Below are 13,691 nucleotides of genomic sequence, written 5' to 3'. Positions count from 1 at the left end.
CGCATGTGTGCATGCATGTACTGGGAATGTGTGTGCATGTGTATGTGTGTACTAGGAATGCATTTCTTTCTGTGGGTTGCTGTCACAGAAGCTGGAAAGCTGCTGCTCCAGAGCAGGCTTAGTGATTCATAGCTCCTTGTTAACAATAATAATGAATAACAATGAATAATAATAGCAACACAAAATTTGCTGCATGCTTACTCTGTACTAAGGGTGTGTATTGCTTGTCTTACTTTCTCTTCACAAAAAGCTTCTCAGGAGGTGCTATTAATAGTCCCATTCTATTGACAAGTAAACTGAGTTGTCATGTGGCTAGTACATCAAAGAGTGGGGGCTGTGCTTTCAACCCCTAGCGCAGGCACCAGGAGAGAATAATGATTAAGTGGTGACCAGAAGAAAGCAGGACCCATCCACTGACCAGCCAGCCCCTGGGTCAGGCATGGGGACCTCACCTGGCTGCCGCTGGCTGCACAGCCTCCCCTGCAGCTCGGGGATTTGGTTGAACAGGTCCTGAGGGTCTGCGTAGACCATCACGTGCTCTGGGCTGCCCGTAATCTCTTCTAGCTCTGCCCGCACAGCCTCGCTGCCTACGCCCAGCAGGAGCAGCTCTCGGGCCCGGGCATGTCGCGCTGGGCCAGCCAGCTCGTCCTGGGAGTGAGACTCAGTGAGCAGGACAACCACTCTGCGTGGCCGGTCCTGGCCTGTCCTGGTGGCACTCCCGAAGCCGCGTTCTGCCGCCTGCTGCAAGGCACTGCCTGTCAGGGTGGGGCCGCCACTGAAGGGGATGCTGTCGAGACTCCTGACCAGGTCTGGCACATCCTGGTACTCCCCCACAGGCACTGCCACCACCAGCTCCCCACTGTACCGGGCCACGCCCACTCGGACCGGAGAGTCCTCACTTAGCACGACCTGTGCAAACCGCTTCACGAAGGCCTTGGCCCGCAGGAAGCCCTCCAAGGTAGTGCCAGCAGAGGCGTCCAGCAAGAAGAGGACATCGATTCTGCATGCCAGGCTCAGCTTCGGGGCTGCCAGAATCACAGCAATACCCACCGTCATGCTGTGGCCACTGGAGCATGCAGATGCCCAAATACCACATGTGGCGGGAGAAGCCTCACTCCCAGGAGGGGCAGAGAAACTGAGGCCCCAGGGACTTAAGTGACCAATACTCAGCACAGAGTGAGAAATAGGGCCAGACTGGTTAATGCTTTTTGTGTCCTGAGAAATCTTTGTCTACCTCAAGATCATGAAGATAATGCTCCTAAGTTTTCTTCTAGAAGTTTTGCCTTTTACATTAGATCTATAATCCATCTGGAATTGATTTTTGGGTAGGCTGTGAGGTCAAGATTTATTTTTTCCATAAATATCTCCAGTGAACCCAACACCACATTTTTAAAAAAGTTATTATGTAACAAGCCCTCACTATGTGTCAAGCATTATGCTTTACATATAGAACCTTATTTAAAATTCTCAACCACCCTATGAGGCAAAGCCTATTATAATCTTCCTTTCACACCTTTAAACCCAAAAGGGGTTGGGGCTTCTCACCTCTCTTTTGTGGAAGAGAGAAGAAAAGACTCTGCTCAGAACCAGGACCCAGAGACAGTCCAGCTCCAGCTTCAGCAGGGCTCAGCGATGCTCAAACATCACGCAGCGGCCCTTCTATAGCTAATGAGCCAGGAGGTGCTGTCCTACCCAGAGCTACACCATCCAAATTATTTACTCATGGAGCACTCAGAGGCTGTATACCACATGAGACATTAGATCGGTGGCATATTTGGGAAGTAGATGGCTTTAAAACTCCAGGGTCGGTTTCTACCCAGGAGCTAGAAGGGTGGGAGGCGGGGGGCGGGGCGTGCTCTACCTGCCCCACAGTGGGCAGAGTCTCAGAGGTCCCGTGCATACATACCACAGTGAGCCTCGCCTCTGAAGGCCAGTGGGCAGAGGCAGTGGTACCTGTCCAGTCCTTCTGGAACACACGTGCCTCCATTCTGGCAGGGCCGGGAGTCACAAGGGCCTATCAGAGAGATGCTCATTAATAGCTGAACATACGGGCACAGAGGGGCCGGCCACAGATGTGAGGCCAGCAGACCAACTGCCCTGCTGGGACCCAGCCCGTTACTCCCCCCATGGTCCACTAGGGAACAAGCAGCAGCACAGGGAGGAGAAGGAACTAACAAGTACCTAAAGGAGGGGCTGCATGTGGTTGCTAAAGGACACTCAGTGGTGGGCTTGGGAAGACCCTGGGGATGTGCCAACGGGACTTGGCTCCCGGCTCTGAGACTGGCAACACATGCCTTCATTACCAACAGCTGCTCAGAAGGCCTGGTGCAGCTCAGGGAGACCATAATGATTAACTGGTGCTGGACCTGAGCTTAACAAGGATGAAGATCTCATCACCATCAAGGTGACAGCGTGGGTGTCTTAAGACTCAGGGAACGCTGCAGTGATGAGGGGGCCTTTTCTTCTTTAACTTCTACACGTGGTTGTTCTTAACGGCCTCTGCGGCCTGGCACAGTAAAGCAGTGAGCCTTCAGATCCTGCAGGCAGGCTGCTCAGCAGTGAACGTAGCCTCCACCACTTCCTTGGGCACCTTAATTAACCTTTCCAAGCTTCAGCATCCTCATCTGAAGAGGGGTGATGGTACTGAACTAGTTCCACAGTATTATTGTAAGGATCCAATGAACTAATCCATGGAAAGTCTTAGCACAGGGCAAACCCGGCGTAACAGGTAACGGTATTTGCTTTTGGATATGAAATGCAGACAATGAGGAATCCTCGTCAAAGCTGATATTTTACACAGGAAACCACAGCCTGTGTCAAACTGGGCCCATTCAAATCAGGCCCATTACATGAGACCGTGTGGTCAATTTCTGAGCCCCTTATCAATTTCCTTACCAATTATTACAAAATACAGATAAAACCACAACCTCCCTTCCAGGGTGACAGACGACAAACAGGGTATTCACGTGTTCGTGTATTCAAAGGGCTTAATAAGCAGCTAAGTGTGGTTACTATTTGGATGGCGATTTCTGTCCTTTTTACTAAAAAATATTAATATATTACTTGGTGGTCACATCATTGTAATTAAAGTGTAATTAAAGGTAGAAATTATTGAAGCTAATTCTGGGTACCTAACTAGGCCTGCTGTTCTGCTAGCTGGAGCACCACGGAAACAACAGGGGGCTCGTTAACACAACAAGTGTCCTTTCACTGAGCATCTACTGTATGTCAGGTGCTGTGCTAAGTACTATTCATGCATGACATCATTTCATCATCACAACAACCCTACGAGGTAGGCACTTAAAAAAAAACTTTACAGATGAGAAAGCTGAAGCTCAATGGCTAGAAGTCATGTGATGAAGGTCAGATGGTAAAGGGCAGAGTTGGGAATCAAACCCAGATCATTCTGGTTCCAAAATCCTAAATCCTCAAACTCTGATTTCTGAGCAGAAACAGCCCCACTGTCAGTTTCCCCCACGCTTCAGAGGCCAGTGACGTTGGAACTTGAAAACTTTGAAATGACATGTCAAAGGCATTGCCTAGTGCTGGGTAAGAACACGCCCCTGCCTGTATGTAAAACTGTTGGCTCTGCTTTGGGGAGATGGGCTCCTTACCTCATCAGAAGTAGCAAATTCACACAATAATCAATGTTGACACACGCGGGTGCAATTGCTAGCTCCCAGGTGGGTGGGATGCACTAGACCCCTCGGTGAGCGGCAGTGAGGGCACACTGGGGAGCCGTGCTGAACGACGCATAGTGGGACTGATAATTACTCATGTTTGTTTGGGATTTTATAGATGATGAAGCACTTCCATGGGTGCTATCTATTGAATCTTCACAAGCACCCCAGCTTGTGAAACTCTATCCTATACAGGAGGGAAATGGGGATCCCAGACCTCAGGCAAACATCACCCCATGTTATACAGGAGGAAACAACTCAGGTGTCTCGCCCTGAGTTTGATGCTGGATTGGAGGCTGTCTGCAAAGCAGGTGCTCAGTGCATGCCCTTCTCTGCCCCTCACCAATGCAAGTATCATTGGTTAAGGGAGTAACTCCAAAGCTGTCATTCCATTCTCAGTGAAAAATGCCACTTAGCAAGAGAGGAATGAGCACAGTGTGAGCATACCCCTCTGCCTCCGAGAGCCCTGTTCCTCTGCGCTGGAGCCAGTCCCGACCCCACCCTCTGCCCCAGGACTGTAAAAGGACCTTTACGAACCAGCCTGGTCCCAGGGCCCAGAAAGAGCCGGTGAACCGAAGAGGCAGATGGTACCTGGGCAGGTGGTCCTGTAGCAGGTGGTGGGGTGGCTTAGGAACACTCTCTTCCAGCTACAATCCAAGGAAACAGAGTGATAGAGAGATCGAAGGTCTAAAGGGAGGGCAGAAACCTGCAGATTATTTACAACACTAAAGCTGACGTAAGATTCCAATGCAGAAGTGGGACAATAAAGACTTTCTTGTTTTCTTTCTTGATTCTACCTTTCACCTTCACATAGAGTAGGGAATGTTTCAAACTACCCAGAGACAATTAAAAAAAAAAAAGATAATGTAAGCTGGCTATCACGTTAGAAGTTAGAGATGTCTGTGTGTAAAACTGAACTGTGGGAACTTTGTATTATAAGTTATTTTCTAAGACCCACCGTGCAGTGGGGAGAATACTGGGAATTGGGCAAGTGGATTCTGGCTGTGTGACCCCAGGCACATTACTTCCTCCTCTGGTTTTCAGTTCCCTCTTCTGTACAGTAACTCTATCTGTAGCTTTCAACTGTGATCATTGGAGCTTTGATGGTGAAGGAAGGGGACTGAGAGGCGAAGGTGCTGGGCCTCCCCCAGAACCGCAGCCCCATGGCTTCACCCCAAATGTGCTGCTTCTAACTGGTCTGCACAATGAGTGTCTACACAAGGCTCTGCAGCTCAAGAAGATTTGCAAATTGGGGGCTGGTTGGTTAGTTCATTTGGTTACAGCACAGCCTTATAACACCAAAGTCAAGGGTTTGGTTCCCCAAACTGGCCAGACACCAGAAAAAAAAAAAAAAAAGGATTTGCAAATTACCGGACTTGATGAATTCTCAGGTCCACTTGAGCACTCATATTCTGTGATAACATAACAGCCACCATTCCCAGGGCAGCTTCCACATGCCAGGTGTCCCTGTTATTACCTCAACTCCATAGCTACCTGAAGAGGCAGTGATCTCAGTCTTCCAGATGGGTAAATGGATTCAGAGGGCTGAATGAAGGACACTGCCCAAAGACACATGGTTACTAGAACATAGCAGATCTGAGATCCAAATCCTGACCACCTGACACCAAGGCCCACGCACTCGGCCCTCCTTTGCCTCCCGCCCCTCCAGAGTCTCTGGGGTGATGGATGGGCCCTGCAGCAGCAGAAGCAGTTCCCCATCCGGTGGGCTAAGAGTGCCCCTCTTGGTTGGCAGCAGCTCCTGGTACCATCTTATCTAAGGATACTCTTGAGCCTTGGCAAAAATGTTCTCTAAATTTCTCCAAACAGGGCTTCTTCCAACATCATCTCCCCCTGCGCTGCCCACTCCAAGCCAGGCTAATTGGACTCATCTCTGGGGCAGGGTTTTCCTGGGGTAAAATGGGATAAAAGCAAGTGAATTAAGAACTCAAGGAGTTGTCAAACTAAAAAGTTCGCCAAGTTGCCAGCTCATTAAAGAGAAATCTTCTTCCCTTCCATGTCTGCTCCCAGTGACCTCCTAAAGCCGCAAGTCCTGGCCCAGAAAGCTCTGTGGGCCTGCCCTTCCCCCACTCTGGCCTGCCTTGAGAATCAGCGTTGCTGGAGCTGGCACTGTCCACGGGGACTGCGCCTAGATCTGCCCCAGGCTTGCCCCCAACTCCTTCAGGTCCAGACGCAAACACCTGTTCCTGTTTCTCCGCAAGGCCCTCCCTGCCACTCTATTGCACACTGCAGCCCTGCCCCAACCTCCCCATCCATCCTTGCTGCTACTTCCCTCCAGGGCACTTGTCACCACCTACTAGTTTATTTTATTCATTCTTTTTTTTAAGGCTGCCTCCCCAACTGGGGGATCAGCTGGTGAGGGTGGATTTATTTCTGAGATGTTCGTGCTGATTCCCCAGGACCTAAGGACAGTACTGGGATGGCAGGGGCCCTCGGTGAGCATTCCTTCAGCAAGGGAATAGATGAAGAGCTTTCTATGCGGGCATCGTTCTAGGAACTGGGATATCAGCGCCTTCTATCAGTTCACTGCTGCGCTCAGCCACCCTGGGGGTAGGTACTTCTATCACGCCCCTTCTCAAATGTAGAAACAGGCAGTGGGAGGTTCACAACTCATGGGTGGTGACGCTGGGATTAAGAATTTAGAGTAGCCTGACTCCAGAGTCTATGTAGGAGGAAGTATGCTCTCCATCCGCCAGCTTCTCCCAGGCTCCTGGCTCTAAATGCCTCTGTCCACCGCCACCTTTTCCAGGAGTCCAGGAATCATTCAAGACGGCTCAAGCAGCCCCTTCTCCATGATGTCCAGGGAGGACAGGCCCCACCCCAGCACCTGGGTTGCCTTAGGGTGGCCAGTGATCTCCTTGAACAAGGCCCCCTCCAGGCAACGAGCTTACTAGGGGCAGGGACTGTGCCCATCTCTGCATTGCCTGGCTCAGAGTGGGCACTTAGAACATGGTCAATGGGGAGCAAATAAATGTCTCCATTCACTGGAGAGCTCAGGTTCTTTTATTTATTTTTATTTTTTTGTGGCTGGCAGGTACAGGGATTAAACCCTGGACCTTGGTGTCACCGCACTCTAACCAACTGAGCTAACCGGCCAGTCTCGAGAGCTCAGATTCTGAAGAGCCTCTAGTGGGCCTGGCATGGCACCCGGCCTGTTTCCTCTGACCAATGGGTGGGCAAGACCTTTCCCAGTCAGGCCTCACAACTTTTCAGCCAATTCATTTCATTCCTGAACTCACCACTGGGCTGGGCAGGACACAGGGCAAAGAAGCTGCTGGTTCAATTGTGACCCTGGCTCTCCAGTAAGGGAGAGATGGTAGGTCCCCCAGCCTCTAGCAGGGAGTCTAGATAAAGAGCCAAGGGATGGGACAGGAGTGTTTGCAAGGGAAAGGCTCCTGGCTGGGCAGCAGGTGCTCCTGACTGCCTAAGCTCCACTCTGGAAGAATCCAGAGTGCCCCATGGCCTCCATGAACGGAATTCACCCAGGATCTCAATCCTTTTGCTTCACTTGGCTCCCATAATATGGAAACTGCTGCTCAGAGGAACAAAATTACCAGACCAATAGGCCTTCCAGAATGGCTGTGACCCAGCCACCCTTACTTGCCATGGGCACTTGGGCTGTGTGTTAACATGACTCTGATACGGAGTAGCTGTGCCCCGCCCCCCATCCCCAGATCTCTGTCCCTGGCTCCCTTCCAGGTCTCCTTCATGTCACAAGCTACACGGCCATGGCCCTGCAGTGCTGTCCTCCCTATAGCTCGTGAGCACTCGGCATTGGGGAGTCTTCCTCCCCACCCAGGCTGTACCCTCAGCTCTGCCCCCAGACCTACGGACAAACCTGTAGAAGGGACAGAGCGCAGCCAGCACAGCATCGGTCTGCCGTGATCCTCTCCAGCACAGGGCATGGCCAGCAGGCTCCCTGACCATCTCCAGTGTCCTGCGCTCACAGGGGTGAGTCTCGACCCTGCAGTCTGTGTCCACAACACACACCAGTGGGAAGGCAGGGTTACACTCCCACCCACACTCCCTCAGCAGCTGCTCCTGGGGGTTCCACCCACCCCCAGCCCTGGCCACCCTCTGCCTCTGTCAGTTCAGTGGGGCATCAGCCTCTGGGCATCTCCTCTGCACGGGCCCAGCCCACACAGCTTTTACATAATGGGCACACGTAACGTTATATATAATGTGCATCATTCTAGCTCCTGGGTGCACCCTGATGAGGATGACTAGAACACAGGGCTCTTGCTCCAAGCTTCAAGCCTCCCTGTGCTTCTCTGTGTTGACCAAGATATGGGGAAGCAGACCTGGCTCTTCCTCCCGAGCAGGGGATACGGGCCCTACCAGATCTAGGTCCCAAGCCCTGGGCCCCTCTCCCCTCACAGAGACAAGCTCAGGGCTCCCCACTGGGCAACCCACAGGGCGAGACACAGGGAGACAGAACAGAGCCCCCAGGGCAGAGGCTGCTGGTCCCCTGTTTCTCTGCGTCAACACCCAGCTTCCATATGGGCAAAGCCACTCCCTCCCAGGCTGGAAGGGCTTACCTGGCGAGGCCACAACGCAAACGGCAGAGCTGCTGAGCGCACTGAAGAGACCGTTGGTGGCGTCCTCCACCTGCTCAGCCAACAGCACATGCTGCTCCCTGGGCTCGCTGGCCAGCATGTGCAACTCCTCCCACCTGTGCCCAGAAGTCACAACACCTTGTCGCCCTGTGCCCTCCCTCCTCCTGTCCACTCATCTCCCACACCATGGACTCCTCGAGGACAGCAGCACCTCCCCATGGATCCAGAGGCCACTTAGAGTAACCTTTTCCATCTGGGGTGTAGGCAAGGACCTAGGAGTGAACCACAGAAAGTCCTCAAGGAAGCCCGGCCTTGGTCACCATGTGCACATATTAAAGTTCATGGACTTCCTCAGAGGAGAGCTTCACACTCAGAACCCTCGGCTCTTATCTGAAACACAGTCCTGACAGCTTTAGTTGTCCAGTTTTAGCAAATGAGAAAAACTATTAACCAACGTGAGGCCATTGAGAGTAAGCAGCCAGCAACTTCTACAGCCAGAGGTCATCGCCATGGGTGCCCAGGACAAAAATGATATGCAGGAGGACAGTGCTAGGATGTGAAGAAAGGGTGACACGATGCTGAGAAACCTCTTTTTTAAAAGACAGGGCAGCAAGTAATGTATATAGAAGAATCCTACCATCCCAAACTCATCAAAATAAGATCAAGGTTTGGCAATAGAACAAAAACTTCACTTATCTCTAAAATTCACGGAAGTAAAACTCCCCATTGTCCTCTGAATCCATACACACCAGGCCTCTCTCCCAGCACCTGGGACAGTGCCTCGCACACGGAAGTGGGCTGCTCAGTTCTGGCCTCACGTTAGCAGCTGCGGGCAGCACGGCCTGGCCCCACTCTTAGCTCTCCTGGCCCAGGAACAGACTTCCTTAAAAGCTTCCCAGGTACTTCAGATGCTGAGCCAGAGCTGAGAACCACCAGAGCAGTGACTGAGTAAATACTAAAATGGGGAAAGAGACTGCACCAGCATTTTTTTTTTTTTTCAATCTCATATAGAGTTTCAGGCTGCCCCCAGCAGTGGCCCTCAGACTTAGGGGGGCATGAGAATCACCGAGGACCTGATAAACCAGAGACTGAGACTCCCTGCCTGGAGTTTTAGAGTCAGTGGGGTGAGGCCCGAGTGTGTGCATTTCTAACAAGCTCCCAGGTGATGCCGAAACTGCTGGCTCCAGGAGCGCACTTTGAGACCCACTGGCCAACAGTGACCCAGCCTTTTACTAGGAGTGGGGAGGGGGTGGGGTCAGGTGCCCTGGGAGCCCATCAGGTAGATGGTCAACAGCTCAGGCCATCCCCTGGCTCCTGACCAATGGCTTCTTGATTTCTCTAGGCCAGGGCTGCTCAGTGTGTGATCTGTGGAAACTGTTTAATGCTGGTCGGGAGCTTGGTGAGCAGACATCAAGAGCAAGCATTTAGAAATAAATTGTACAGAAACCAGACAGTCATTTTATGTCTGCTCAGTTGAATAATAAACATTTGAGCTATTTGTTTTTCTATTTTATTGTTTTACTAATTTATTTTTATTGTATTTTTTTAAAGTATCAGTCCATGGTGGATTAGGGGAAAAAAACAAACAAAAACTGGAGCAGACAATTTGAGAAGCACTGTTCCAGCTACCAGGTGGAGAAGAAAGCATGGAAGGGACATGTATTTCCACTGTGTTGGGGACTCCACTGTCAGTAACAAACCTCTGGGCAACTGTTAAGTTCAAGGCGCTCTACCCGGCAATATGTGGAAGGAGGGTGGGCAAAGAGCCGGAAAGCAAAGTCCCTGTCTCCTCTCTCAACAGGTTTGTATTCCTTATATTTGAGAAACAGAAAGAGCCAATGAAGGATAAAGCAGCCTGTGTTAAATACCAACTTATCGACAACAACGACAATGATGGTCATCAACATCTCCATGGCATGGCATAGTCCTGGATATCCCCACCTTACTGGCCACCCTCAGTCTCCTTCACTTGAACTTCTTCCTCTTTCTGATCTGCACATGCTGGTTCTTGGTCATCTTCTTTCTCTGGACTCACTCCCTAGGTGACGTTATGTAGGCTTTAAAACCAACCCAAATTGCAGTCTCTATACCTGGCCTCTCTTCCATTTTCCAGATTCTTACACCCACCTGTGTGCTCAGCTTCTCTACTGAGATGTCCAATATGCAGCCCAAACCACCTGCCTGCAAGAGAATTCAATTTCCCTTGCTCTTCCCTCTGTCCTCGTCTTTCCCATGTCAGCAAATGGCAACCCCATTCACCCCGGGGCTCAGACCCAAATCCTTAATTCTTCTCTGACATCCAATTCACCAGCCACCCCACTGCTCTGTCTTCAAAACATGTCCTGATCCAATCACTCCCCAGCAGGGCCACAGCTGCTTCTCTACCATGAGCCTCCACTATCTCTTGTGTGAGCTGCTCTAAAGGCCTCCTGACCAGTCCCTACTCCTTCCCTTATCATTGCCTCTCCACCAACCCCCATCCCATCAGTCTACTCTCTACATGGCAGCCAGGGTGATCTTCTAAAAATTGTCATTTCCCTGCTCCTAATCTTCCAAAGATTTCTCATCCTAGTCATAGTAAAGTCCAAAATCTTTACCATGGCTGACAAACTCTCTATGACTTGACCCCTGACTACCTCTTCTACCTTAGTTCCTGTAATTCCCCTTGCTTGCTGAGCTCCAGCCCCTCCCTGGCTGCCCTGCTGTTCTGATTAAACACCAAGCTAGCTACTGCCTCAGGGCCTTTGCACCTGCCATCCACCCACCTGCCCTGTCTGCTCTTTTCCCTGATATTTGGAAGGCCTGCTCCTCACTTGACTAAAGTTTCTGCTCAAAAACCAACTCCTCAAAGAAGCCCCGACAGACCCCCTTCTCTAATATAGCTATCCTCTCTACCCCCCATCTTCTTTAACCTCTTAGCCCACTTTATTTTATCCTTTGCATTTTATTTCCACCTGAAATAATATTACTTACTTATTAATTCACTTGTTTTTTTATCTACTTCCTTTCCTAGAATGGAAGCTCCCTGAGGGCAGGAACTTGGAATTGTCTCTGCATCTCAAGAACCTACAGTAATGCCTGGCATGAGGAAGACAACCTATATTTATTAATTGATAGAATAAATAATATACTAAAATGAATAAAGAGATTTCCATGTGCAGGCATGGTGCCCAGACCAGAGTCATGTCATTTAATGCCTACTAGGTATCATATCCATTTGTAGGGTTGGGGGCACTGAGGACCTGTGCCCCCTTTCTTCTAGGGAGGCATACTTGCCCTGCATCTAGATAAATGGGGTTGAAGAGGGGGCAGCCAGTCACAGACCCCCCACTCTCCTGGCCCAGGAGTGGGCTTGGGACTCAGGCCAGTCAGAATCCTTTCTTGGATTGTTCAACTTGAAACTGGGAAATGGACCTTTTCTCTCCAGGCAGATCTGTGAGGACTGACTTGGGGTGCTGACTGCAGCCCCAGCTCCAGCTTCCTGACAGAGCCAGGCTGAGAGAAGAGGTGACAGGCAGAGAGAACAGCAGAGACATGCAGCGGGCAGAAAGAATCTCAACAGCATTGAAGTCCCTGGCTCCTGCCCACCTGAAGGGAACCTGGACCCACTCAGTGAAGTAAGATGACTCCATGAATTTCCATTTTTGCTCACATTAATTTGAATTGAGTTTCTGGCATTTGCAACCAAGTGTTCAGACAAAAACCAAAGGCAAGGCAAACTCTCAGACTTCCACAGATTGGAGCTTCCTAAGTAATAGAGCCAAAACTGCAAAGTGAGAAAAAGACAGGTCCATGGAAGGACCAGGGTGGTTTTTCCAGCTCCCCTCCCTTCCTGTGGCTGTGAAGGCTCTCAGTTATGTCATGGTCCCCAGGCTGACCGTTCTAGGATTGGCCCAGAATGCATGGGGTTCTTACCTTGGAAACCGGACCCCCACAGCAAACACAGTGACGCCTCTCTCCTTCAACTGCTTGGCCGGCAGCGCTATGTGCCCATGGGACTTCCCATCAGTGACAATGATGAGGATCTGGGGCACAGAGGCATTTCTGCCTCCAGGGAACCCCTTGCGCAGAAGGTATTTCAGAGCAAGGCCTGTCTCCGTGCGCCCTCCTCTGGGCACACCCAGAAGGAAAAAAGAAAAAAGAAAAGTCAGCGATGCAGGAGGTAAAGCTGGGGTGAGAGCCTGAAATCAACAGGCTGCTCCATCATTAGTGAACAGGTGCTTTCTCCTAGCAGAGGCTCAACGTGATGATACCATGATCTAAACCACAGCAATGATGGATAAAGATTAACTTTTTCCATGAACTTGGGATTCCCCCTGCAAGTCGTCATTTGTCGTGTATGTAGGTGTTTTTATTTTCTCCCCGCGCGATGACTCTGGGCTGACAATACTCGTTATTTTTCTGACACCCACCTTCCCATCTCTGTATCATCCCCTTCTCATTACAACTCTACATCACCTGGGGCTGGAAAAGCAGATAAGTGAGCTTAGGAAAATTGTGTATTAAGTAAGAATCCATAAGAGTGAAGGACAAGGCTTTGATGCAAGGGACTGATGAGAGACTTTTCCATGATCCAGGCCTTTCTGGGTCAAGTCCAAATTCAGGGTTGGGTGCTGGAAGGCTGAGCTATCTGACCCCCTCCAGATCAGGCCAGGTTGCAGTGGTCCCATCTAACCAGGATGCTAACGGTACTCTATTTGCCAAGGCTTGTTGAGATTCTCTAATCTTCATAGCCCAGTTATAGGGGTTGTTGACAGAGCTTAGAATCCTAGAGCAGGATCTCTGCTAAATCTTGAAATAGGAGGGTCGTGCAAGTGTTGGACTTTAGGTTACTGAATTGTGAGTTGGTCCCTGCTGCAGCCAAAACTTTCATTAGATGGCAATGCATTCAAATACAAGTGACAATGTGAGGCTGATGGAATCGCTATGGTTATTAACTGTACACGTAGAGAAAAGCCTGTTGGAGCATCATTCTGAAATGCTAACTAACCACAGACTATAAATGGGAGAGCACGTGGATACTCACCTTATACTCTGACTATAAATTAAAGCAGTGCCTGCTTTTAATTCAGCCCTCTCTGAGGACCCTACTACAATTCCTCTAATGTGAAAACATTCGACTGGCAAGAGGCATGAGCACTGCATTCTGTGTGTGTGTGTGTGTGTGTGTGTGTGTGTGTGTGTGTGTGTGTGTGTGTGTGTGTGTGTGTGTGTGTGTATTTTGCTTCAACTTAACCCTAGACATTTATTTCTCATGCGCGTCTGACACAGGTCCTCCTGCCCAGGCATCTCTTTTGTCTCGCTCTCCTTCAAGCAGCTGCTCAGGAATTCAGGCTCCTTTCATCTTGTGGTTCCACCTTCCCCTCAGTCCTCAAAGTCCTCTCCATTCAGCAGAGATTGGGAAAGAGCATGAAGATTGTGCTTGGGAAGGGTTTAT

At 50.3% G+C, this 13,691-nt stretch overlaps 1 protein-coding gene across 1 annotated transcript in view; it reads right to left on the bottom strand.

Annotated features, from left to right (window-relative positions):
• The window catches only part of VWA2 (von Willebrand factor A domain containing 2), a 36,307-nt gene that overhangs the window by 4,276 nt on the left and 18,340 nt on the right, over nt 1–13,691 (bottom strand). The window contains exons 5-10 of the mRNA XM_063101608.1: nt 12,170–12,364; nt 8,237–8,370; nt 7,537–7,669; nt 4,272–4,327; nt 1,907–2,014; nt 453–1,025 (exon numbers count right to left, since the gene is read on the bottom strand). Coding sequence (XP_062957678.1) covers nt 453–1,025; nt 1,907–2,014; nt 4,272–4,327; nt 7,537–7,669; nt 8,237–8,370; nt 12,170–12,364 — 1,199 coding nt within the window. The remainder of the gene's footprint in view (nt 1–452; nt 1,026–1,906; nt 2,015–4,271; nt 4,328–7,536; nt 7,670–8,236; nt 8,371–12,169; nt 12,365–13,691) is intronic.

Source organism: Cynocephalus volans, chromosome 7, assembly GCF_027409185.1.
Source record: "Cynocephalus volans isolate mCynVol1 chromosome 7, mCynVol1.pri, whole genome shotgun sequence".
NCBI lineage: Eukaryota > Metazoa > Chordata > Mammalia > Dermoptera > Cynocephalidae > Cynocephalus > Cynocephalus volans.
Note: the sequence above shows the minus strand (reverse complement) of the source record. Positions and strands in the feature narration are given on the sequence as shown.